Source organism: Exophiala viscosa (genome assembly GCF_022695815.1).
Source record: "Exophiala viscosa unplaced genomic scaffold EDD37scaffold_4, whole genome shotgun sequence".
Taxonomy (NCBI): Eukaryota; Fungi; Ascomycota; class Eurotiomycetes; order Chaetothyriales; family Herpotrichiellaceae; genus Exophiala; species Exophiala viscosa.
The window spans coordinates 94,142-119,627 of NW_026944356.1; the positions used below are offsets into that span (position 1 = coordinate 94,142).

Consider the following 25,486-nt stretch of genomic DNA (forward strand, 5'->3'; position numbering starts at 1 on the left):
CTAGCTCTAACTCGCATCCCGGCAAAGCTTCCTATTTGAGTCGTGCAGCAAATGCACCTTTTGAAATCCTTCAAGATCATTGACGGGACCACCAAAGCACGGAAGAGTGCTCTCAGAGGTGCATCGCAACAATGCCTCGACCGCGCGTTCCTCCCAATCTCCTCACGAAACTCTCTCGCCCGTCCGCACCCCAAGAAGCCCCTCGATTATGGAATGCCAAACGACGTATCAAGGGCAGTGTCGGTTTGACTCCAAGCCAGTCGCTGAAGATAGACAAACGCTACCCTCCCGGTAGATGGCTCGACCAATACAAGGATAATTGGGAACGTTCAGAAACACTTATCATCAACAAAGCCGGCGAGACAGAGCTACAACCATCGAATGAAAGGCTAGAACCCTCAGAACCAAGTGCACTTAACATAGAAGCAGTCGACGTGACCGAGCCACAATTGTCGAAGGAAGGCTTAGAACCCTCAGAAACAGATGAACTCAATGAAGAAGCCGGCGAGATAGAGCTACCACAATGGGAGCCACTCACAAAAGAGGATGTTTATGCCATCCAAAAGGTCAAGAACGAGGATGGCGTACTAGAGTGGTGGAAGTTAGAGCGAAAGCATCTCGACAAATTCATGGACGCGCACCCAGTACTGCGCAGAGTCTCCAGCGATGTAAGATCATTCATCTGGGAGACCGGGCTTGAAATGGATCAGTCCTCGATATCAGCGCTCCTTCAAAATCCAGTCCGCTTCTTTTCCGCCTCAGCAAATGTCCCCTACGAAACCCGAAAACAGATATACTTGTAAGTCCTCCCTTTCTCGATGGTCATACCCAAACGAGCTTACCCTTTTCGCCAGTCCCGAACCCTCAGATGCCGTTGTACTCATGCGCACTCCACATCTCGGCCCACGATACGCCGCTTTCGACGTTCCGCGGCATTTCAGCAAGATCGACCTCAGAGCGTACCTGAAGAACGTCTATAACGTGGACGTACTCCACATTCGGAGTGTCGTGGTGCAGCATAAGGTAGACAGAAAAGACCCTACCGATCCACATACTCAGGGCCCATTATTCCGGCCTCCAAGCACAAAGAAGATGACCTGTCAACTGGCGCAACCATTCGTCTACCCCGAAGAGGTCGAAAGTCTAGACCCGTATGCAATCCCCCTCTCATAATCAGGTGCATTTGTACTGACCAGTCTCCTAGATGGGAGTACAACGATTACTGGAACTCCAATAAAGCGATGGTGGCCAATGAACGGAACAAGACCACATTTGGAACGACGCATCCCAACAAGAAGCACCGAAAGAGCATCGCGCAACAAGCCCAAGATTTGCTGAAAGGAAGGGTAAAATGGGCTCCGACATGGCAGAAACTAGGGGACCAGCCTACCGTCGGTTCTCCTTGATCCTAAATGTATCTTCCAAAACATGCAGGTTGAGTTCATGTTATGAACCTCGTACTATACTGCGACTGGGCGCTCAACTTGTACAACATTCGAAAGAGGCGGACATTCCTCATACCTTGTGCAGCTTCGCAAGAGAAACTTGCACAATATTCTCACTTCCCCAAAAGTCCGGATTTCCTATGTCTAAGGAGCATGGCGATTTGGTCGTCCACGACCACCTCAGGAGACCGTTGGTTCCCACCACGCGTCAGGTCTGAATCACGACCGTTCTATCTGCGCCGCGCATATACAATTGTTGGACGAAGCAGTACATGAGGTACATATATTGTTTCAAGCTATCCTAGCTACGAAAAACGCCGCTTGCTAAGTATGCGAAGTCGTATACAACATTACAATCTGCTCTCCACCTGGGCGAAATGGTTGTCTGCCGCCCATTGCGAGTCAGGCCAGATGTGGCGCAGTGCTTCGTAGACATGCCTGTAACAGATAGTTAGCAACGGGAATCAACAAGAGTGGAAAGCGAACTTACTTCACATAAATAATGTCCAAATCTTTCTTGACCTCATCAGGCACATCCTTGACGTCTTTGCGATTATGCGCAGGTAATAGCACGGTCTTGACGCCCGCACGATGCGCACCGATGAGCTTCTCCTTGATACCGCCGACCGGCATCACTCTTCCTCTCAGACTGACTTCACCAGTCATCGCGATCTGTGGCGGGACAGGCTTGCCTGAGAACAGCGAGATCAAGGCAACAGTGTGCGCTAGACCAGCGCTGGGTCCGTCCTTGGGCACTGCACCAGCAGGGCAATGAACATGAATAGCTCGCTTCTCCATGATATCCTCATTCGGGTCGTGCGTGAGACCCAAGTCGAAACTGTGCGCTTTGACCCATGTCAACGCAACTTCGACCGACTCCTTGAGTACATCGCCCAATTTGCCAGTGAGCTGGACACGTCCTTTGCCCGGCATATCGGCGACCTCGATGAACAGGATGCTACCTTGGCCGCCTGACGCGTAGGCTACAAGACCGGTGACAACACCTGGGCGCGAACTCTTCTCGGCGATTTCTTCCTCGAATCGCTCGATGCCGAGGATATCTTCCAGCTCTTCGACAGTGACTGTGGGGTTGTACTTGGCTTCATCATTGGCATCCTTAAAATCAGCGTACTGGACCGCTTTGTACCGGCACACTGAGCCAATCTCGCGTTCCAGGTTACGGACTCCAGACTCTCGCGTGTACGATGTGATAATCGTGTCCAAGACGTCGTCGGGAATGACGACTTGTCCGTCCGAGAGGCCGTTCGTGCGGATCTGCTTGGGGATCAGGTGTTGTTTAGCGATATGTCGTTTCTCGATCGTTGTGTAGCCGGAGAGTTGAATGGTCTCCATACGATCGAGAAGGGGTGCCGGGATGGTGTCCAGCGAGTTAGCTGTTGCAATGAACAGAACCTTGCTCAAGTCGATAGGGATGTTAACATAGTGGTCACTGAAACTATGGTTCTGTTCTGGATCCAGGACCTCCAGCATGGCGGCAGATGGATCGCCATGGAAGTTGTTGCTGCTGATTTTGTCGATCTCATCCAGCAAGAAGACAGGGTTCGCCACTCCGACTTTCTTCAGTCCGCTAACAATTAGACCGGGCATAGCAGCGACATATGTCCTTCGGTGGCCTCTGATTTCTGCTTCATCGCGAACACCACCCAAAGAGATCCGGTGGAACTTCCTGCCCAAAGACAGTGCAACGGACTTTGCGAGCGACGTTTTACCTGTACCAGGAGGACCCACCAGGAGAAGGATTGGTGACTTGTCGATCATCCTCTTCGACTTGAGCACATGCAGTTTGGTGGTAGCAGCATCCTTTTCATTATCCGGAATTGGCTCGACTTCCTTCTCTTCACCTTCTTGGGTGGGTGCAAGTTGCTTGGCAAGTCGTGCGATCTGCTGATCAACGTCGGCATTGACTGATTGCTTGAGTTTCAGTACTGCCAGGTATTCGAGCAATCGCTTCTTAATCTTCTCGAGTCCATAGTGGTCGTCATCGAGCTGCTTTCGAGCTCGGGCGAGAGTCTCAGCACCCAAGTGGTCGTCTGTTACCTTTGTCCAAGGGATCTCCACAAGATTCTCAACGTATGAGCGGATCACTCCGTATTCAGCATTGGCTGGATTCATCTTCTTGAGGCGCTTCAGTTCGCGCTCTGCGACCTTCTGCGCTTCCGGTGATAAACCTGCCTCGGCGACCTTTTTCTTAAGTTCTTCAACTTCATTGACCTCATTGTCTTCGTCATCCTCTCCTCCCCTTTGTCCGGGCATGCCAGGAGGGCTCAGCCCGGATAAGGCTCGTCTAGCGAGTGCTTCACGTTGGCTCTGGTTAAGATCGGAGATGTCCACACCGATATTCGATGGTAGTGATGTTGATGTGATAGACGTGATCTTGATGTTGCCATTGATACCTGCAATCTGCTTGTTCAGCAAGGCTAGAACACGTTCCAGTCTGTCGTGCAAGTCCAATGTGCTCAAGACGCGCAGCTTATCTTCATAATTCGCTTCCACAATGTCCGTCATGAAATCAGCCAGTTGGCCGGCCTGTGACAGGTCTTTCTTCGCAATATACAGCTCGAAGCGACGAACGACCAAGGGAGAGAGGACCATTGAGGCTGGCCGGAAGAGGGACGAGAGGCGAAGCAGGGTAAGGAGTTCCCGCGACCTCTGCTTGAGTCGTGTGAAACTGGCGCGGGTGTTACCATCGTTCGGATCCGGGACTTCGTCCTCGTAGAAGGTAACTTCTGCTTCAAAGTTTGGTTTCTCGTGTTTAATCCGGTCAATCCTGAACCTTTGGACGCCTTCGACGACCAGGTATGGATCAGTGTTGGAGTTGCCCTGGACGCCGACTATTCTTGCAAGCGTGCCATATCCAAACAAGTCCTTCTTTGTTGCATTGCCAGGCTCTACATCGGCTTCAACATGACCACTGCTCTCCTTCTTGGAACTGTCAAGGAGCTCCTTTCCATCAGGACTTAGGAACGGGGAGTTGAACGGGACACAGCCGATTGGCAGTTGTGCAGTTCCGGCTCGTGATCTTGTTGCCCGTTGAAAGGCGGAAGAAAGGAGAAGAGGTATATCGGCTCGATTCGAGACTGCAATCCGTAGCGTGACGCCAGGCAGAAGGACCGAGTCTTTTGCGAGAGGAAGAAGCGGGATGGTTGCCTTCGCCGTGAAACCCATTATTGTGACACAGAGAGATGGATGAGATGTGAAGGAGAGGGGAATGAGCGGGGCGGCTTAATGACTTGTATAGTAGATCCGGGGTGATGTAGGGGAGCGATTAGTGATTGCGATGCATTCCGTCGAATGGTCATAGAACCTACGAGATGCGTGATGCGGGTGTCTTGATGAGGCGATACGGTCGTTCCGTTTACTGCCGAGGTAACGACAATCGCGTCAGAGCGAATGACGCCGACGACCATGCAGCCTGGTCACGTGCTCCATTTCACGGATATCGCATATTTTCCCGAGTGGACTTATTTGTAGGAGTACACCGTATAGTAAATCCCTAAACCGTCCTATTTGAGTTCTGACTTTTAGCAACATCGAAATCGAATAGTCAACTTCATTTCGTGAGCCGCGATGAGTACCCTCGCCGTTGTCTCGGGGCAGAATGCGTCGGCAACTGTGGCCGAGAACGACTCGAAGGCAGTGTTCAACGTTGGCACCAGAAAATCAAAATTGGCTCTGATACAAACGGATATGGTTGTAAAGGCGCTGGCAGCGGCATGTCCCAGCAATGTGTACGCTATCAAGGCACGAGACACCGCGGCAGGGGATATCGACAAGGTAACGCCTTTCAAAGACATGCCTGTGAAGAATTTGTGGACGCACGAACTCGAAACCCTGATGGGGGAGGGGTCATTGGATTTCCTGGTGCATTCGCTGAAAGGTTTGTGCCTGTTCGGTTTTGATTTCGACCTTGGCTCACGAGTATGTAGATGTACCCACGCAGCTACCGTCTGGTTGTGAGATTGGTGCTGTCTTGGAGCGAGAAGAGCCCAGGGATGCTTTAGTTATCAAGGCTGGGAGAAAACCGTGCAGGATTGAGGATCTACCTAAAGGTGCCGTTATTGGTACTTCTTCGATACGGCGGACTGCTCAGGTTGCCCTCAAGTATCCTCATCTACGAGTGCAGGACGTCAGAGGAAACGTCGGCACACGGTTATCGAAACTGGACGCCGAATTTGGACCTTTTGATGCTTTGATCCTTGCCGCTGCTGGACTGATTCGCCTTGATCTGGGCGATAGGATCAACCAGTATCTCGACTCCAAGAGTGGTGGCATGTTATGGGCGGTAGGACAAGGCACAATCGGGATAGAGAACAGATCCCCTGATGAACGAGTTCAAAGCACGCTCAATTTGATTGATCACCACGAAACACACCTTGCCATAGCAACGGAACGTAGTCTCTTGAGGACCCTTGAAGGCGGTTGCAGTGCTCCTCTGGGCGTCGAAACCACCTGGGTCGAGAAAGACGACGGACAGAAAGCACTTAACCTGAAGTCTATCGTGGTCAGTACAGATGGAAAGGAAAAAAGTGAAATCGACATGACCGAAATCGTGAAGAGCAAGCAGGATGCCGAACTTTTCGGAATCAATGCAGCATCGGAACTATTGAGTAGGGGTGCTGACAAGATTCTGGCAGAGATCAAGGCCAAGAAGCCGACAACTGTTACAGACCTCGAGGAGAAATGAAGTATCTTGCAGGCCATGGACTTTGCACTTATAGGGGCCAGGATGCAAACTCGATGGTCACTGGCTGAAACTGTCAAGCAGTGCTTGCATTTATGGATTGGCGCTTCATTGGCATCCAAATCGGCGTACTCAAATCAGCTGTATATACCCATATTGTCGCGCGATTCACATAGAGTTGTCGGCCGCAGACATTGCCGTAGGCAGGCTGGAGAAGAACATATTCAACACGCCTTGGCCATGATATGAGTTGGTTCTGGCTTTCTTAGCCTCGGTTGAGAGTGTTGCCAGCACCTTTCGGATTCGCCTCGACAAACTCATCCCAGTTACGCGCTTTCATCGTGGCGGCATCGACCTGCTCCAGGTTGTCTTCATCAGCCTCCGGTTGAGGAGCATTGGCATTGCCACCGCCATCAATGATGCCTCCTCGGCGACGTTCCTCTTCAAGATAGTCGTCGATACTCATAGTGGGCAGGCTATGATCAGGCCTGAACACACCTTGTTGCAGCTGAGTGCGTTTGTCCGTCAGTGTGAATGGCTGAAGTGGTTTGCCACTGGGACTCAGCAGAGGACCTCCCTTTCTTCCCAGCCCTCCCAGTGTTGTGGGACCATCAAGGCGCTCAGAATAGCCGTTAGATCTGGCAGGAGCTCTCTGGTCAGGAGGTGGATCAGCTCGGGCTGGTTCGGCTTGTCGCATATGAGATACAATTTCCAATTCTTGATTGATCATGTCTAATGATGAAAAAGCTTTGTTGACAGCAAGGGCTATCTCCGCCAAGTGCAGGTGTCGAACGGTCTCATCGTCAATGTTGATTTTTTGCGATTCACTTCTCAAGTACTTTTGCATGTCAACAGCCGACCCCGGGTTTGAAAGAAGGGAATCATACTGACCTCGAGTTTCTGCTTCAACGATTTCTCCTCCTGAAATCGTGCGATTTTGATCTTTCGTTTATCCTCAGGATTTGTCGAAGACACTATTCTGAATGAGTCTCTTTGCTCGAGGAAGCGCTCATACAGCTTGCGATCGGAGGCTCCTAATAGTCCATATTGGTCAAGCCGGCTCAAGAAGCTTTCCAGAAGCCGAGATGACTCCTGTAATGATGACTGCCGGTCGCTGTCGTACGCCCTTGTCTTTGTCTCTGCCAGCTCGTAATCTACCAGTAGATACCTGCATCAAATCAGCCACGTCGTCCAACACGCTGGGAATTATGGACACACTGGAGGTCCTGCGTCGAGATATCCTCCACTTCCTCATTCTTGCTGAAGAGTGACAATTGCTGGATAAGTTCTTGACAACGTCGGAAATTGTCGATGATGGATTGCAAGGTCGTCTTGAAAGCTGAGCTTCTCGGGTCTAGGTCATCGAGACCTTCTTGTTGTGACTTTGCTTCATTATAGAGTCCTTTAAGAGAGGGTTCTGATGTGTCCATCCTCCCGGCAACGCCTCTACTCGGGGTCGTCCGACGGAAGTCCTCTCTGATCAATTGATGAGAGTGCTCGGCTAGCGACTTCTGTCGCACTTTAATGCTGGCAGTCGTATACTTCGGGAAGCAGTGCTGGGGTCTCGGATATGGCCTCAGGGATATGTTTGCGATTACTCGGATGTGGTGGAGGTGTTTTCAAGCAATGGCTACTTGCTAGATGAAGATCCAACACCGCCACAGTGACCAATCAGGGCGTATATACTGCCAAGGCCGGATGACGGAAAAACGTTGTTCCTCCTTCCAGCGTATTTTCACCTTTGCATTCATGCACCTTTAGTCATACACTCTACTCTGACTCATTTGCTTGTTGCTATCCTCCTCTTCTCGATCCTCTTGGATCCGTGATTCTGCTTTCCAATGTTGTGTTAAGTGACTCCAGCGCAACCATGACTTCTCCAATGGCGGCTGCGAGCCATGCCACGGACGATGAGATCGCCATGGAGAAGAATGCTGGTCTCATCATGGGCGTAGGTCTCAACCTCTTTCTTGATTTGGGCCCTCTGACGAATCTACCAGACCAATAATAGCAGTATAGTCTCGAAGAGGAGTGTGGAACGACTATACCTGCCTCAGCCGCATTTTTATCGATATTTTGTTAAAAAGCCCCAACGCAGAGCACCAACGATCAATCGTGGATATTGGCTTCGCATGCGAGCTATTGATTGGGTGATTAGGCATTTCTTAGAAAAGCCTTCTGACCAGAGAAAGGTCATTATAAACCTCGGTTGCGGATAGTGAGTAAGGTCTTCAATGGCCGGTCTACCCTGGCCAGGCGACTGACTGTAGTAGTGATCCAGTCCCATTTCAGTGGATGGCACAGGAGCCCGAATTGTGCAGCGGCACTAAGTTCATTGACATCGATTTCGAAGAGCTCATGATCAGCAAGCGGGAGATCATTCTCAACACGCCCAAGATGAGAGATATGCTTTCCGTCAATGACCTCCCGCTCGAGAAAGGAATACTTCTGGATAGCGAAGAATATGTTGCCATTGGCTGCGACTTGCGGAACTTGCGACGACTGGAACGGTTACTTAGGTCGGTAGTAGACCTTGATGACTGTCTGGTGCTTTGCCTGGCTGAGGTCAGCATAACCTACATGGACGGAGAGGACTCGGATGCGCTCATTGCCTGGAGCAGCACACTAAGTCCAGGTAAGGCGGCTAGTACCCAGCTCATCGAAGCGAATTAACGCTGGTCCAGATGTCACCTTCTGTTTGTTGGAGCAGCAATCGCCCGACCGACCTGACAATCCATTCACGGCTGCTATGCTGAAACACTTTGCTAAACTTGGCACGCCTCTCCGGTCCGTCCTCAAGTATCCCGGGTGCCATACTCAAACTTTGCGGTTCCAAGGCGCTGGCTTCCACATGGTTGAGACGCAAAACTTGTGGGAATTATGGGCTGATCCGAGGTTTCTGTCTCCATCGCAGCGAATATCCTTGGATGAAGTCGAACCATTCGATGAATGGTAATATGATCACCTCCCCTCTTGGGCCACCCAAACTGAAAATGATCAGGGAAGAGTTCGCGTTATTTGCTTCGCATTATGGGCTCATCATAGCACAAACTGGTGACGACCCACTCATTCCGGAACAAGGCCGATCCAGACGGGCGTCTATCGATAGTTTCGCATCCGATCTCTCGACAAGGACAGTCTCACCTTACAAAGGATTGACACAATTTTTTGCTTTCAAGTATACAGCTAATCCCGAAAAGGACGGCAGGGTACATCATGGCTCGGCGTACCGCATGCCAGGTGAAGACGCCATTGCTTTACACGGCGGGATAGGTCTTCAGAGCCGATTGTCAAGCACATCAGTGTATGCTGCAACAGACGCACGGTATACGCCAACGGGTCTGCCGCCGGAAGACATCGGAGCCCGATGTTGCCACACTATAACGACTCTAGCGAACGGCCAGAATGTACTGGTCGGAGGCCGTGGGTCGCCTTCCGCGCCCATGAAAGACTGCTGGTTGCAAACTGGGTCGAAATGGGAAAGAGTTCAGGACCTGCCCGAGCCACGATATCGACACCGAACAGCTTCTGTGGTGCTTCCCGATAATCAGTATGGGATTGTCGTCTTTGGTGGAAAAACATCCGCCACCAAGGTCGCTGTAGATTGCATCCTCTGGGATCGGAAGAACGGTTGGCAGAAGCTGAGGTCACTCGCTAAAGATCCCATGCCACGGTTCGGTGCGAGCTTTGTCAGACTTGGATTCAATCATGGACTACTGTTCGGAGGAATGCGCCACGATGGCGTCATCTGTCAAGGTCTATGGAGATGGAGGCTAACTATTCGTGACAATGTCGTCGCTGGTATCACGTTCAAGCCCTCCACAGCCCTGGACACCTCTGCCGGTATATGGCCTTGGTTATCTCGACTTGGCGCGTCTTACAGCGTCATCAGGAACGAACTCTTAGTCATTGGTGGAGTGGCCAAGCATGGCTGTATCCCCAAAGACTATGAGATCTTGTCCATACTCGGCAGTTTCTCTGCTTTTGGCGAATTTGAAAGGGAGATGGAACTACGTGTCGCCTGCGTGTCACCAAGGAAGGACCCAAATGTTCCCCGGCCTTTCCTGATAGGACATTCAACACATCGTACAGCGAGTGCCGATGAGACTACCTTGGTGGTGGGCGGGGGGGCGACATGCTTCAGCTTTGGTGCGTACTGGAATCCTGGCTGTTGGCTCTTATACTACTTCGAGGCCGGTGACATCTCACCGTGGGGTCTTGTCAAGCCAGCGGAAAGAAAAGCCTTGCCTAGCTCCCAGCCGGCACCTAAGGAAGGCTCCATGCGACCCCTGACCTCTGTGGAATGTGTCAGTCTGTGCTCCGAAGAAGAGTTCACCGGTATCCTTCGCAAAGGGATTCCCAAAATCCTCACATGTCTCGACCTCGGCCCGTGCACATCTCAATGGACACCATCATACCTGGTCTCCAAAACTCCGTCGTCCAAATCCATCGTCATCCACGCTGCACCCAGTCGAACCATGAACTTTCAGCGCAAAGACTTCGCCTACACAACCGTCTCCTTCCACAACTTCATCCAGCAACTTGAAACCAACCCGAACGCACACCTATACCTACGCTCCATATCCAGCACGAAACCGACACAACTTCCCACCTCGTTCTCGACAGACTGGCCCGAGATAGCACCGGACTTCCACCTCCCGTCTCCTCTCAACTTCATAGGCCGAAACCAACATAGCAGCCCGATACGCATCAGCGCCAACGTCAACATGTGGCTGCACTACGACGTGATGGCCAACGTCCTCTTCCAGATCCGCGGCACCAGGAAACTCATACTCTTCCCGCCCGAAGACATTAAACACCTGTCCTTCCCTCCCGGATCGACCACCTCGATCATCGACATCCTGGAGCCGGCCGAGAATCCAGACGCAGAAGAAGACCGCCTCAAACCCATCCCAAACACCCACCCTCACATAGCCATTCTAAGACCCGGTGAAGCACTCTTCATTCCTCCACTATGGTCCCACACAGGCACGCCCTTGTCCGCGGGACAATCACAATCAAAATCCCAGTCTCAACCTCAACCCACAGAAACACCTCAACCCCAATCAGATCCAGCATCATCCCGCATCAACATCTCCCTGAACATCTTCTTCCGCTCCTTCTCCGCCTCAGCCTACCAAGCGGGCCGCGACGTCTACGGCAACCGCGATCTCGCCGCCTACGAGGATGGAAGGCGCGATCTAGACAGAATCGTCCGGCGTTTCTTGTCCACGACTCCAAGCGCTAGCAACCAGGCTGCAGCGCAGAACGGTAACACAACCGTACCCATCACTGGTCCCGAAGCATCCGCTCCAGATACCCAAGATCCTGGTCTCCAGGCCGGAATCCCCAAGGCCATTGCGAAAGCCTATATAGAGAGACTGGTCGACGAGCTTAGAGAACGTGCCGAACGGTTATGATATTGACTCGGCCTTTTCACACATCATAGATAAATAATTGATACTATAGCATAGCACATGGCGAGGTTGTCTTTCTACAGTTACAGGGACATGTAACATCACCACTTCACGCGTCTCAGAACAGTTGCAGGAGCAGAGTCTAATAGAAAATACTATTGTAATATAAAGGTTTATTATATTTTACCCCCGTATGCCGCCGTTTTACACGACTCATACTCACCATGGGGGAAAGTTGTCCTCGAAAACACCAACCATTTTGTAGGCATGTTGTGCAGTGCTTTGGCTACCATTTAGATGATCTGTGAGAAATAAATAGGAATATAGACAGTGCTAGTCGTTCTGGTGAAAATTCCGCCTCGTGTATGCATTGAAGTGGACCACTATACGCCAAATCCATCGTGATAAATCAATCTGCCAGGAAAAAGATTTTTTGTTCCCGCACACATTCCAGACTTCCAACCGAAGAAACGGACAAAACCCTCAGACTTCTGGTTTCCTCTCGCACATTTCAAACGGCTCGAGTTCACATGTACACAACGTGCCCTTGACCACTATCACAGTGGTGCTTCTGACACGGTACAGATTCGCCCCAAGGTCAATCCAAATCCAAATCCAAATCCAGAGCCAAATCCACCCTTGTCCTGTCAAATCCCAGCAAGTCAAACATACATGCCTCAGATCATCGCTTCATAACATCATACACATCCGTAACAGCTGATCATAACATCTCATCTCATCTCATCTCATCTCATCTCATCGTCAATCGCTCCATGCTATGTCGCCTATTCATCGAGAATTTCTGACTGGGGAAACATCCCCAACGAGCTTTCACCAGGCACATCATGTCCTAGCATAGGGTCTGTTCATAGCAGCAATTTCTCTTGCCACAACTGCCCACTCAAGCTCTCTTTTAGGCGTCTTCCCTCGCTTGCCTTGCTGTTGTTCATCCCATTTCATCAACTCATACACAAATCTCAAATGTGGCTGGATAATGACGTTGAGGCGACGAGCACGCACAAAACAGCTGTGACACAAAGTAAGTCAAGGATCTGCTAACGCATGAGGTGGCTTACTATGCTCTTGGAAAACTCAGCCCCTGGCTTGCCATGACTTCTGCGATACAAATCGTCGCAGACCTGCTGACTCCAACACGACAATGGACCAATGTGGCCGTACCATCAGACTTCCCTCTTTCTGTAGAGCAGTTAGCGAGTCGCGTTGTGATCGCACGAGAGGTCGACTTACCAATAAACTCCAAACAACGATCCATTTCAGGAGAAAGTTCATCGATACCATTGTCTTGGACCCGATCCACCATAAGCAGATTCTCTCGGTCCCAGGACGTTACTTCGGCATCTGTCCACGTCACTGGCTCACCAACGCTAAGTATGCGTCGAATGCCGAGCAGGCGAAGCATCTCCGGATTGTTGGCATGCGTCAGATTTCCCAGATACATATATGGCAGTATCCGACTGGGAAGGCTGCCATCAAGCTTCGATACCCAGGTGGGGGCCAGTACATCAGGAACTTTGGTACCAACAAACTTAGGGCTCTCCTGGAGGATTCGATCTTGTATCGCCATCAACAACGCCACGTCTGAGGGGTACGCGAAGAAATTGCGTTGCTTCTCACGATGTATACGGATCCAAGCATCGTGCACCGGAACACCCTCGGCGTACATGAAATAGGCAACAGCTAGCATCGAACTCTCTGTATAGCCATCTGCGCAGTGTATGAGCACTCGACGAGACTTTGGCGAGAATTCCGTCATCTCAACATCACCATCCTTATCTTGGGTTTCGCCAACAGGCTTTCTGACGTGTATTAGACCGTGCAACCAAGCACACATCCGCAGGATCCCATCAACCTCGGCTTGGGACCAAGAAGGCGGCAAGATGCTTCCGGAGCTGGGAAACGAGAGATGAACGGGCTTGGTTCCTTCCGAGAATTCCAGCTCCTTCAATTTGTCGGCCAATACAGTCTCGTCCGGAAGCGCTGCATGATCGCTGGCCTCAATGTATAGGCCAAAATCTGGATCATCGAGGGACGATGGTGGGCTGGTATAAGGTCCCGGTGACGGACCCTGGAAAATGCCATGGGATATCTCCGATGCTTTCGACATGGCACACATTTCCCTCCTCTCTTGTTGCAAGAAATCTAGACTATGGTCGGGATAATTGCCCTTCGCATCAATCGCCACCAGTTCTGGATAATCTTGTTCAAAATCTTCGAATGGCTGGGTGAGCACAAAGGTGTTGAAAGTTTCAGGAGTCTGTCCACAGCTCTCCAGGTCCTTGCGCCATCTTCTCTGGACTGAAGCAGTTCTCTCGGCCACTGAATTGATGATGCGATGGTCGGTATCTTCGTCACCATAAACGACAATATCGGATACCAGCGCCAATTTTGCGGCTTGTATGTGAAAGTTGCGTACAGAAAAACCCTCACGAGGATCACACTCCAAGAAACCCCGGCCATTGCTATCGGATAAGTTTAGAATCTCGTCTGGGGCAACAGCGCCTTTGATGCGCGAGCGACTGAGATCGCCACCGGCTTTTATTATGGTTATACCTCGCAAACCTTTTGGTATCTTCCTCAGTGACTTCTTTCTAGCCACGAAGAAGGCCAGCTGAATGCTATTTTCTGGGTGCAGTCCATGCAGCCAGGGGAAGACCGTCGTTGGATTAGGAAGTGGCTGAGAAGCATGATGCTCGAGAGCTTCGGCAAGACCCTTTGCGCTTATACCATAGATAGGCGGGGAATTGCACAGCTTCGTGTAGTTGTTGGGAGGGTATAGAAGTGAACTGGCCTTGGGTGCGGCGTTCCACAGGGGCGGCGAGCTTGGTGGGGTGATCTGTCCCTGCGAGGGAACAGGTCCTGGAGGGCAATAAGGAAGATGTTTGTTGGGAATAGGGGTTGAAGATCGATTTTGATTGAGCGTGAGTGTTGGACCAACCGGTGGTGGAGTGGTGGACTGTCGGACTTGAGGCTGTTGTTGCACAACAACAGTAGCCATGCTTGCCGCGATATAGGATATAATATATACACAATCTGAAGAAAGTGTGTTCAATGGCTCATCCTGTGCCTACAGGAGTCCTAGCCAGCCTGCATTGCAAGGACTTGGAAGTTGTGGTGCTGAAGCCGCGGTTGCCGATATACTCCTTGGTACGTTCAAGTGAGTGCAAGGAGGGGTCGATATGTCTGAGGAGGAATATTGACCGTTTGCAGGAGGGAGATAACAACGCAGGAGATTGTAATTGCCTCGAGGAAGTACGGTAAAAGGAGCCTCTAGCGTTGAGTCTCAACGATGCCTAGTGAAACCCAGCGAGCCGTTGGAGGTCTGGTATGGCGGCTGGGAGTGAAGTAACGCAGCGCAAGGTGCACGTAGGTGTATGTTTTGAGTGGAAGTCTGGAGGAGGAGGAGGTCCACATTGACACTGGAGGATGGTGGGGGGCAGGAAATGTTCGAGGGCTGAGCGCGAGCCAGGGAGAGGCCCAAGCACAAGGGCTCCCTAGGTTCATGCTACCGGGGGACCAGGGACCAGGACGATGGATGGACTCGATGCCGATGGATAGGGCGGCTCGGATGGACCCAAATTCAAGACGCGATGATGGTCTGAACGGCGCCCTGTTCAATTGATAGGCTTTCTGCAGCCGGGGAAGTCCATAGTCGTCGTTGATTTCACAAAGAGAGGCACAGAGTAACAAGCAGCATGCATTAGTGGTGCAGCATGATGGAAAATGGATCCCTCTCAACGTCTTTGAGATGGGCGCAGGGAACGGAAGATTCATGGAGGGGCAGTAAGCGAGAGCGAAAGGAAACCTACTGTGGTAGGAATCAACTCTCATGGAGGTGCTTGCCGTTCAGAAATCCACCGTTCGTAGAGTGATTGGAGGGCGATGGTGGATGAGGCGGCAGCTATGATTCTTAGTGCGAAAGATATGATGCAGCCCGAGTGTGTGAGACTGTCGAAAAGGAGGGGTTTATGCTGCAGCATCCACGAGTATCTCACAGGGAGGAGGGGCAAAGATTGATAGACAAATATGCACCGTAAGTATGGTTGTCGTTCAAAACGAGCAGCCCCAACTCCCACGTGCACTTCTATATATCCATATCAAATTGTGTACAGATACTTGGACATACATACTGCATAGAAGTCAGGCACACGAGAGGGATGCGCGGTGTGTTCGTCATTCCCACCTGTCAATCTGCATAGTGCCATTACTATGATAGCCTTCATTCCCTCGGCAGACACTGTTCTAGGTCGTTTCTGGCATGCCTGTAAAGGCAGGCATATAATGCACTTCCGCATCCATCAGCGATCATCGCCCTCCCAAGGACGCTTTCGATCTTCGATCCCGCTGTGATCGTCCCCCCATCCCAGGCCGCTTCCCTAGTGCTACCTGGTCCATCATCCCTACCACAATGAACCAGTCGAGCCTGGCAAGCGCGAAGCCTGGCGGGCCCAGACATTTCAATTCCCAAAAGTCTCATGGCGCAATTTACATCTCATGCGCGGCACAGGACGCCGATCGCTAAGGATCTCTCACCAGGTCGAAACATGCCAACCAAGGCCTTTATGATGCTGCTGATGTTCAGACTGAAGATTTGCCAACCTTGAGATGTATACTCGAGTTGTACAATCAAATGTGTGATGGTCAACCGAGTGTTTGTGAATTGCAAAGAGGTGAGTGCTTGTTGCAACCCCGAACCTTCTACCCTGCTGCTAGACAGAACAACGATTCGACGTTACCGTTCTCCGGCTTGCCTGCATCGTAATTGGCACAACCTCCAATAGTCTGCGCGAACTCTTGCGCGAATTTCGAGGAAGACGTCCCAGAGTCCTCCCAGGCGACCTTTTCTCCAGCATAGGACAATAATGGTATGACCTCCGTGAGACTCCTCCTCCGTTGTTGAAGAGGTATCGAGTCCAAAAGCGGCTCTACAAGCGACCCAGTGTATACTAAGCTCTCCTTTTGCTTCATCCGCTCAACCTCATCGTTTGCAGTGAGAGGTTGGTCCTCTGCAAATTCGAGCATTGGCGCCTTTTTCGAAGAATCCGCGCTTTCTTCCACCTCCTTCCTGTATTCCTCCGGTGACTGGTCCAGTTCCTTGTGCATAGTCACCGCTGTGATCTGTTCAGAGGCCCACAATGTCGGATACATCATGTAATAGCCGCGTACCTGCATCACCTCGAGCACGGGTTGCAGCCAGGCCGGTAATGTATGTGATATGCTTGGGGTTGAGGAGAGCTTCTTGAAAAGCTCAGCATCGGTCATGAGCCGGCGGAGCAGGAATGAATGCAACTCGATCCATCGATCCCCAAAGTACAAAGCAGCATTCGAATTTGGTGCCTGCCATAGAACAAGGGGTTGATCAAGGTGACTGGCAACCCAAGGAGATTCGGTGGACATATCAGGAGCGTGAGATGGCAGTTCAAGGGATATACCCATCAGACGGTTTGTGAAGTCGGTCCTCCTCGCAGAATATCTGTACTCGAACAATGTATACATCAACAGCTGGAAATATCCGGGGGAGAGCTCCGCATCAGGTGAAAGCATGAGGACGTGAGATTCGCTCGCCATCAGAGGATAGAACGACTCGATGGTGCGCATGGAAGCTTGTACTGGTGACAGGAAGTTCATATCAATCCGGTGTCTTATGACCAGCCTGCTTTCACTGCCGAACCCGTCTGGAGGCCATTTGAAATTTGCAAGGTAGTTCGTGAGAAAAGGGTCCACGTTAGGTGGCAGCTCGATGGTCAGTCTGGGAAGAGACAATCCACTGTAATCGGCCTCTTTGATTGACCGCAATAGCCGCATGAGGGCAGCCGCAGATTCTGGTCGAGCCTGGATGACGATGTCGACGTGGACCTGACTGAAGTGTCCCAATGCTGCGCCGTCCAGAGAGGATATCCACGAAAGGCCCCCAAGGCCATTAGCAGGGAGAGCAATAAGAGATACGCCCATAGCTCTAGTCTTATCCTCCACGGCTCGGACGAAGTGCTCTTCCTCGTACTCGGAATCGCCAACCAGAACGGCACGAAGCTGTACAACCGAATGTATATGTCCCAGACTGGCTCGTGCGCTGACGTCCATTCTGGTAATGGAGGATTGCGCTGGAAAATCGGGTCGGGCGTCATGTATAATTACGTCGCAATCAGCTTCTGAGATGCCATTGATGGCTTTGATGTCTGCCCAATCTGCAGACAGCCGACCCATGAATGCTACATGGACTCGCGTCCGGTTGTGCTGTGCCATGGAGCACGCGGCTGGTAGAATCCGCGGTATGCTCTCCAGTCTTGAGATAGCAAATAGAACATGGCCTTTCGCGTCCATCGTGGTCGCCTTGCCGCGCATACTTTTGGCTAGATGAAGAAATGAGATAGGCCCGTTAAAGTCCTGATCTTGTCCGTGGCCGCCCAGCTCTTGTCCTTCCCAACCATGTGGGCCAGGGGGCCCAGGAGGGTACAAATGCCCATACCGACGGTCGTATCGTTGCGAGATCGGGGGGAGATCTGTTGGCATGTTCTTGAAGAACAAGTAGAGTAGCACCAGCGCCAGGATCGCGAGGATCACACGTCTTCGACGGAACGATTTCCATGAGCCGAATGTTGACGACCCTTGAGTATGCGCCGGCATATCGTCGTCTTTCTTTGCATAATCCCTGCCCCCAGGAAGGAACCGGCTCCTGGCCGCCATTCAACTCGTAGATGCGAGCGTCACACCTGGCATTGGTGTGAGGGCGCGCGAGGCGACGACGCGACAAAGGTGGTTCTACCGCATAACTTTGCGACTACATCACAATTGAAGTACCGTGGTATATACTGGTAAGTAGAATCATGATGGTCTGACCAAGCTGTAGTCGTGAGGGTTTAGTGCATTTCTTAAGCCAATGACGGGAAATCTCATGCAGTCTGACTTGAACGTTGCTCCTGCGCACTTGATGCACGTGACTGGGACATTGTGGAAGCTCTCAGTCTGCGGGATTGGAGACTCCAATATCCTACCTCAGACCACTCGACAGTATTCCACCGGCAAACGAGCCCTCATCTCAAGACCAAAACCCCGACTGACGACTCTATGCTCGGACGTCGAGTATTGAGTGGTAGCTGTTGGGGGCAATGCGAGCATTATGGTCTCAGATACCTCGACCTAGATTGAGTGGTTCTCCCTCGTACGCATCAATCGAGGCTGTTAATCCCACTTTGGTGCGGAAGACTACCACAGCTCCTCTCAGACGCCGTGCAACCTTCAACGATGCCTTCACACTCCTTTTGGCCCCTGTGCTAGCGGCTGTCTTCATCGTCGACACCAGCTGGAAAGGAAAACAACGGAGGGACTGGGATGAAAGACTTTCGGTGATACAAGAAGAAATCAACCAGATTCATGAACGAGAACAACGCATCAAGAGCGCACTTCGGCTCCGTGCTAGAAGCAACGGAGCCCTCGGTCAACGGCGGGGGTATGCTACAGCGGCACATGCTCACATCGACTTCGACGATGGAGAAGTCGAGGTAGAGGTGCCAACATGGGAGGAAGATGGGATGACTGACGAAGGAATGCCTCAGATCCGCCGACCGATTTCTCACGAGCTCACACCTCTTGTTCAAGACTTGGAACCTGGGAGAATATACAAGGATGGCATGTTTTCGCCGGAAGAGATGGCCAATTTCCATCGGTACCACCGGCTCAATGCGATCATGCTGTCTTTGAGGATGCTTTTACATCTCCAGATTGGCCCGAGTCCTTTCTTTGCCCTAGCTCCCGATGAAACACAGGCGGACGCGGGCGATGTTGCATTTCGGCAAGACCCCAACCAGCTGGTCGAATTGTTGAGAGCGACGCGAACCGAAATGCGTCGACTAAAACACCGTCGCGATCTGTTTGTCGTTTCCTCCCACATCAACGCCCAAGCGTCTAAATCGGAACTGAGCAACAGGATCAGAACGTTGACCACCAGTTTTGACGCAGGCAATATCACCCTGAGTGAGCTTATCAACGGTTTCGGACAGTCAATCTTGCAAACAACAGAGGTGCCCTCAACCATGGCTTATGTTATGCTGATACGCAGTCTCTCGAAGGTTGGAAGCTTCAGTCTGGCCTACCATGTTATGGGAGCCCTGAAGAACAGCACCTTACCATTATCGGACGACGCGATTTTCCACATACTCTTTCAGATTGGCCAAGCATGTGATTCCAGGTCACTAAATCATATCTTGCCTCTCATAACACGGTCTGACGAGCAATTAAATGTCGCCAGCAAATGGGAAAGGACCATTGTCAATGACTTGGAACTGCCCGTTCCTTCTTCCCTGGATGTACGGCTTCTGCAGGTGCTGGTATACGCAGCGCTACGCTGTCAACAACCGGAGCGAGCAGAAGCATGGATGTCGATGCTCCGCGAGATGGACTATGGGAGCTTCAGGAAAAATCATCTTTTCAGAAGCTTTTTGGCCTACTATACCATGCATGGTAATTGGGAGAAGGGCAAGATCTGGCTGCGTCGTGCAGTCGAGCACGCATCATCGATCGCTGCGTATACCGCCGATGGCTTCACTCGCATGATCTACCGCATGCTAGATCTGTGCGTCCGATGCCGAAAGCTTCCCGAGTACACAATGATTTTGGAGGCAGCAGTGACTTCCGGCATCAGACCGCCACGTATGCAGGAAAATCCGAACAACCGCAGGGTAATTTACCCTCGTGGCCGCAGTATCCTTCTCGAATGGGATTCCATACCCGCTCCTGACCACGCCGAGGCCCTTCCAATTACCGAGAAGATTAGGACTTTCCAAACAGCCTGTCAACCGCTGGTAGATCATATACATGATGGACCCGTCGTCACCAACAGAGCTTCACAAGACGAGGAACATGACGAGTTGGTGCTTATGCCTCCAACGCCGCACGCCCTGCGGTATGCCGTTCGTCGTCAACTCAAGAAGGATTCTGCAGACTCGACTCAAGAGAACCTAAGCGGAGCTACTCTTCAGGAGCAGGCTAAAGTCCAAGCCAGATTCCAATACTATGACAATACGATACGTTCGCTAAAAGCTAGCCTGGATGTTGCAGATGCACGATACAGAGCCGCTCTAGACGCCGGACTGGAAAGGACAGACAATACAGTCCAACTAGGGAAGACCACCGCTCATGTGCAAGAGCAACTGAAAGAGTCTCAAGAGGCGATGCAGCAGCTTCACGCTCAAAATCAATCTTATGCAAAAGAGCATACCGAGCTTCGCAAGGAGATCAACGATCTGAAGGAAATCGCGAAACAGCTTATGGCACAGCAACGGGAACAACGAGCATCGCAGCAGCCACCAGCGCCGTCCGTATCTCGGCCCACGGATCAATCAGTATCCCACACACAAGCGACTGGCCAAGTGTCTGTGACACCAGCCAAGTTGCTCTCAGTAGAAGCTAGAGCTAACACAAAACCAAAAACACCAAAAGGAAGTGCGCCTCCTGAAACAAAAATGCCGCCTCCAAGGACGGTTGGGACGAAGGGCATAAGTGCACGATTGGACTTTCACAAGTCAAAGTCTGACGTAGCATCTCAAGCCGCGATTCGATACATCACCGCAGAGCCCACACCGACCCAGGGAGGGTTCCGAATCAGGCATATGACTTCGTGAACATTCTCAAAGGCACTCTTTTTGAGCAAATCCGTGCCATCTAATCTTGGCTATCGCAGGGCAGAAGAAAGTGGGACACGACCTTGGCATGTCACAGCACGCGTGCGTTCGAGATTCGCGGCACCAATCGACAAGGCTGCTACTTAGTGTCTTCGCCATGCTCTAACCCGCATGGCCCGTCTCTTGCGGTACACGCGCAGCAAATTCCAAGCACGACGTCCGAGCAGACTCTGGTTGCGGCCTCACAAGCAGAGCCAGCCTTATGCTGCGAAAGAGAGAATCACGTCCAACGTGTTCGCACGATGAGGTCCTGGAGCATTGCTATGCGCCAACCCTTTGCTCCGGGCGAATGCATCGTCATTGCCGGCAACTCCAACTCAGCATCGAGATGAACACAGATACTCATTCGCACATGGACGAGCCGGTTTACAGCCGTCATTGATTGCAGCAATCTCTTGAATAGAGAGATTTGCAAGGTCAAGTCGAGCTTTTACGAAGTGATGTATTGACATCTTGTCCGCACTGTAAAGTGTCGGAAAGGATAAGCCTCAGAGGCCATCCTTGTAGAAGGAAAGAAGACTTGGTGTATAGATGTATAGAAATCATGACCATCTCTATTCTGTAGTCTCTGGAAGTGCTCATGCCGCCGATGAAGGTGTTCGCTCTCCTGCACCGAAGACGTTCCAACATGATTCAAATGACTCATAGCCAAAAACTCCATCCTGACAGGAACTCTTATAAAGCAACGCTTGTCTATACCTCCATAGTAATGCGTCTATCTTTCGGATAATATATCATGCCAACAAGTCGTTGTAAAAGACCCCAAAAAGACGCCTTCATAACTTCGTAAGTAACGACGGCCGTAAGTTGGGTATGAGAGAGGTTTTCGTAGTCCCTCAGGAAAAGAAATCACTTGAGACTCACTCCACCAAGACCTTCAACGCCTCGACGCCAATCTGCAGCATGTCCGGGTCTCTGGTCTTCTTCAAGCAAGTCTTCAGCTTCTCCACTGCTCCCTGCCTCTTGAACCCCTTCCTCGCCCTGATGGCAAGACTCTCATCCTCTTCACAAACCATATTCCTTACTGCCACCAAACCTCGATGGACGACACCAGCATCGTCATCGAGACAGAGCTCAAGCAAGATCTCAGGGGTCCGGTCGAAGTCCAACAGCGCCGACACAACTGGTGAGTACTGATCTGTGAGCATGGCCAACGCACCAGCGGCCGCTCTTCGGGTAGCCACATCTTCAACGTCGGCCAGTGCCACGAGTAGGTGGAGTCTCTGAGCAGCACGCTTCGAGCCGTCTGCAAATTTCTCCGCACCCGCAGGATGGATTGTCAGGTTGCAGATGAGCTCGCAAGCAGCGCGTCTGAGCATATCGTTGTTTCCCAGCAACAGTTGTTCAACCTCGTCCCAGCCCAGTTTGATGATGCTGTTCGCGGCAGTCTCCTCAGGAGCGGAAGCAAGGTTGGTCAAAGCAAGCAGACTCTCGAACACCGGGAGCAGATCTCGCGGCTGATCGTTGAACACTTCACCCTGTGGTGCCTTCAGTAGTGCCACGAGAGGTGGTACAGCATCTGTGATGTGTGGCGTTGAGCCTGCTGCGAAGACGTGTGACGGATTTAGCGAGATCAGCACTCGGGCTAGAGCATGTGCAGCATCGGTGTCCGAGTGCGAATTCTTCTCCGAAGACTGCAAGTTTCTGTGGGCGTGACTGATCAGAAGCCTTACAGCTCCCTGCTGGGCAATCTTGCCTCGATCCTTGGGATTCTTAGTCAAGGACACAAGTATCCGGTCAGTTAGATGTGCTGTAGCCGGTGAATTTCCCTTATTTAATCTGGTTAGTGTTGCGACCAGCCCTGCCTCAACCACCGCAGAGCATCGATCTCTCACGTGATCATCGTCTTCCAGCGGACTCGATTCGACTGGTTTCGTGGCATTGGCGTAAGCTTTCAGCTGTAACACTCGCTTCTGCTCCTCAGAGAGATTTGGGGTATATTGAGTTAGATTCGAGATGATGCTCAATCCACCAACCATGACTTCAGGAGAGTCATAGTTGGTATCGAGGGCTTCAAGAAGACTCTTCAAGAAAGCTCGATCTTTGGCAAGCGAATCTTTGACCCCGGATCTCAAAGATGAGTACGCAAGGCCTTCAAGTGAGTCAGAAACATTCCTTCCTTCTTCAGCAGAAAGGGTTTGTTTAAGGAGATCAACGAGGTCACTAACATCTTCATCAGCCCTGTTGGCTCTCTGATCTCCAGCTTGGACACCCGATGTTCTCAATTTGGCCAGAATAGTTGCAGCGACTGATGGCTGTTTGCCGGTTCCATTGCTCACTTTGTGAGACAACCAAGTCGCACAATACTGTGCAACAGCTGCACGGCATGCTCCGTCAAGGCAGGCGGCGTTCAATAGCATCAGGAGAGAATCCTGCACAGTAGCATTGCTGGATTGTCTCCCCAAAAGAGCCATTATTGACGGTAGAAAGCCCTCGGTCAGGAATAATTGGGCTACCATGGCAGGGACCACGGGAAACAAATGTGCGGCAGCCGAGAAAGCAAGCACAAGATCATCGCCCTTCTGGCGTTGGACATGCGTTCTGATGTATCGATCAAGAAAACCTTGACCCATAGACTCGGCGATTTCGAAGAATTTAGAGAGGACTAGGGTAGCCTGACCTCGGACATCTGGTGGTAGTCTTATGTCCAATGAGCCCATGAGAGCCTCAAAAGCGTCTTCGTCAATGAAGTGTTGTAGTCGCTGGGTATCGGCAATCAGTAAGAGGGCAATGCCTTTGAGGGCTCTGCCGTCGTGATCATGGCCAGACTCCATCAGCTTTGCTAGGAAGAGTTGAAAGAGGTCATCTTCTACTCGAAGTCGGACATCTTCGGACGGCCATAGCTTGTTGTCGAGGACCACGGACCGAAGGCAATTAGCCGCATCATCCCCTCGGTCGTAGACATTGTCGAAAAATTCGGTAGTTGAGGTTTGAAGTTCAGAGGCAAAGTATTGGCGGACGGCAGGACTCTGTCTCGCAAGCTCGGCAATGATAAAATCCTGAGCGCTCGACAAGGAGGAAGACGGGTTCTCCAGAATAATCTGCAGAGATTCAAGAGCGACAGGAGCGGCTTCGGGAGCCTCAGAACCTTTCAGATACTTGACGGCTTCATCGCCAGCGGCGTTGTTGTGGTAAAGCGCAAATTTGCGACATAAATCTCGAAGTGGCGAAATGTGTTGGTCATTGTGAATGGCCAGAAATGCGGCCTGAACAGTTGGGTTACCAGAATCCAAAGCTGCAGCTTCCCTCAGCTTTCGCGAAGCTTGCTGTAGGCACCGTTAAAATCTGTTGGATCGGTGTGATGGGAGGCGAGGCTTACCAATTTGTCGCCCGAGTGGGACAACTCGACGGCCTCGTGGGCCAGATGCGAGGCTCGCTCCTCGGATAATTTCCGGGTCATCCGCTGAACGGCCGCCATGGAGGACATTGATAGGGTGGCGGAAGGCAATGTCTTCACCATGAGAGTCGAAGGATTCCAAGTCGAACGATGAAGGGTGGTCGAGGGAGAGCAGGGAGTGCCACGAGGGTGACGTGAGATTATGAAGGGTTGGGCATGATTGATATTTCAGGGGCAACTGAAGTGGATTGCTGGATAGCGCAACGGGTTCTGGAAGCTGGCGGAAATCGTAGACAATCGAGGGAGGCGACGGAGTTGACGGGTTGAAGATCGAGTCAGCCGATGAATGAGTAGGTTGCGTGAAGAGATTTCCCTTCGTTGAAGAAGGAAAGTTGAGGAAGAGGTGGTGATACGAGAGAGGCTGACGAAGGGAGACGGGAGGGATGATTTGGTGAGTCCTGACCGATCCAGAGAAAATGAGGCGGGAGACTGAGTTGATAGGTATGGGAAGGATAACAAATAATAGTCGGAATCAATGTAGGGTTGGTAGGTGATTGGATGGGATTTGCTTTTTGTTGAAGAGAGTATAGAGCACAGCACAAGAGGCCACGCGGATGGCAGAAAAAATTTGTTGTTGATGGGATGCAAAAGCCTTGGTTCGGCAAGTGCAGCAGAAAGTCAGAACTTCAGAAAGGAGAAGAGAGTCTTGCAGTCTGATGAAAAAGAAGGAGCAAGACACAATAAAAACAAATCAGTTGACATGTCTTAATTTGTAGGTCACTACGAAGCATACAAGAACATCAATTTATGTCAATAGCGACACACACAAACTGTGAGAGTGAAACGCGAGTTCAATAATAATAATAACAACGGACTCCGTAAAGTTGATG

The 25,486-nt window shown here is 51.3% G+C and overlaps 9 protein-coding genes across 9 annotated transcripts; 4 read left to right on the forward strand and 5 right to left on the reverse strand.

The window, feature by feature from the left end:
• The first annotated feature begins 18 nt into the window (after positions 1 to 18).
• Positions 19 to 1,669, forward strand: EDD37DRAFT_353693 (uncharacterized protein). The gene is made up of 3 exons (XM_062811795.1): positions 19 to 799; positions 855 to 1,151; positions 1,205 to 1,669. The coding sequence occupies exons 1-3, from the start codon at positions 132 to 134 to the stop codon at positions 1,404 to 1,406; spliced, it is 1,167 nt and encodes a 388-aa protein (XP_062670519.1). The 5' UTR covers positions 19 to 131; the 3' UTR covers positions 1,407 to 1,669.
• EDD37DRAFT_353694 (lon protease like 2, peroxisomal) lies at positions 1,670 to 4,794 on the reverse strand. Its single transcript, XM_062811796.1, has one exon. It carries the CDS (start codon positions 4,629 to 4,631, stop codon positions 1,932 to 1,934), a length of 2,700 nt encoding a protein of 899 aa, XP_062670520.1. The 5' UTR covers positions 4,632 to 4,794; the 3' UTR covers positions 1,670 to 1,931.
• A 239-nt stretch (positions 4,795 to 5,033) lies between these two features.
• On the forward strand, positions 5,034 to 6,150 carry EDD37DRAFT_562910 (porphobilinogen deaminase; the record flags this gene model as incomplete). Its single annotated transcript, XM_062813941.1, has 2 exons — positions 5,034 to 5,343; positions 5,393 to 6,150. 2 exons carry the CDS (start codon positions 5,034 to 5,036, stop codon positions 6,148 to 6,150), a joined length of 1,068 nt encoding a protein of 355 aa, XP_062670521.1.
• Positions 6,151 to 6,412: 262 nt separating this feature from the next.
• Positions 6,413 to 7,870, reverse strand: EDD37DRAFT_679790 (TAP42-like protein; the record flags this gene model as incomplete). Its single annotated transcript, XM_062819695.1, has 3 exons — positions 7,366 to 7,870; positions 7,039 to 7,315; positions 6,413 to 6,985 (listed from the first exon to the last, which is right to left on the reverse strand). The coding sequence occupies exons 1-3, from the start codon at positions 7,575 to 7,577 to the stop codon at positions 6,413 to 6,415; spliced, it is 1,062 nt and encodes a 353-aa protein (XP_062670522.1). The 5' UTR covers positions 7,578 to 7,870.
• A 39-nt stretch (positions 7,871 to 7,909) lies between these two features.
• On the forward strand, positions 7,910 to 11,735 carry EDD37DRAFT_627617 (uncharacterized protein). The gene is made up of 5 exons (XM_062816379.1): positions 7,910 to 8,098; positions 8,148 to 8,365; positions 8,421 to 8,782; positions 8,832 to 9,099; positions 9,149 to 11,735. Exons 1-5 carry the CDS (start codon positions 8,018 to 8,020, stop codon positions 11,565 to 11,567), a joined length of 3,348 nt encoding a protein of 1,115 aa, XP_062670523.1. The 5' UTR covers positions 7,910 to 8,017; the 3' UTR covers positions 11,568 to 11,735.
• Positions 11,736 to 12,407: 672 nt separating this feature from the next.
• On the reverse strand, positions 12,408 to 14,580 carry EDD37DRAFT_657202 (protein-tyrosine phosphatase; the record flags this gene model as incomplete). The annotated part of the gene is made up of 3 exons (XM_062818880.1): positions 12,408 to 12,591; positions 12,641 to 12,761; positions 12,813 to 14,580. The coding sequence occupies 3 exons, from the start codon at positions 14,578 to 14,580 to the stop codon at positions 12,408 to 12,410; spliced, it is 2,073 nt and encodes a 690-aa protein (XP_062670524.1).
• Positions 14,581 to 16,169: 1,589 nt separating this feature from the next.
• Positions 16,170 to 18,446, reverse strand: EDD37DRAFT_353786 (26S proteasome regulatory subunit N1). Its single transcript, XM_062811797.1, has one exon. It carries the CDS (start codon positions 18,264 to 18,266, stop codon positions 16,281 to 16,283), a length of 1,986 nt encoding a protein of 661 aa, XP_062670525.1. The 5' UTR covers positions 18,267 to 18,446; the 3' UTR covers positions 16,170 to 16,280.
• A 128-nt stretch (positions 18,447 to 18,574) lies between these two features.
• EDD37DRAFT_353837 (uncharacterized protein) lies at positions 18,575 to 21,330 on the forward strand. The gene has a single exon (XM_062811798.1). The coding sequence runs from the start codon at positions 18,689 to 18,691 to the stop codon at positions 21,197 to 21,199; it is 2,511 nt and encodes an 836-aa protein (XP_062670526.1). The 5' UTR covers positions 18,575 to 18,688; the 3' UTR covers positions 21,200 to 21,330.
• Positions 21,331 to 21,980: 650 nt separating this feature from the next.
• EDD37DRAFT_679792 (DNA ligase) lies at positions 21,981 to 24,677 on the reverse strand (the record flags this gene model as incomplete). Its single annotated transcript, XM_062819696.1, has 2 exons — positions 21,981 to 24,525; positions 24,579 to 24,677. The coding sequence occupies 2 exons, from the start codon at positions 24,675 to 24,677 to the stop codon at positions 22,120 to 22,122; spliced, it is 2,505 nt and encodes an 834-aa protein (XP_062670527.1). The 3' UTR covers positions 21,981 to 22,119.
• Positions 24,678 to 25,486: the final 809 nt, after the last annotated feature.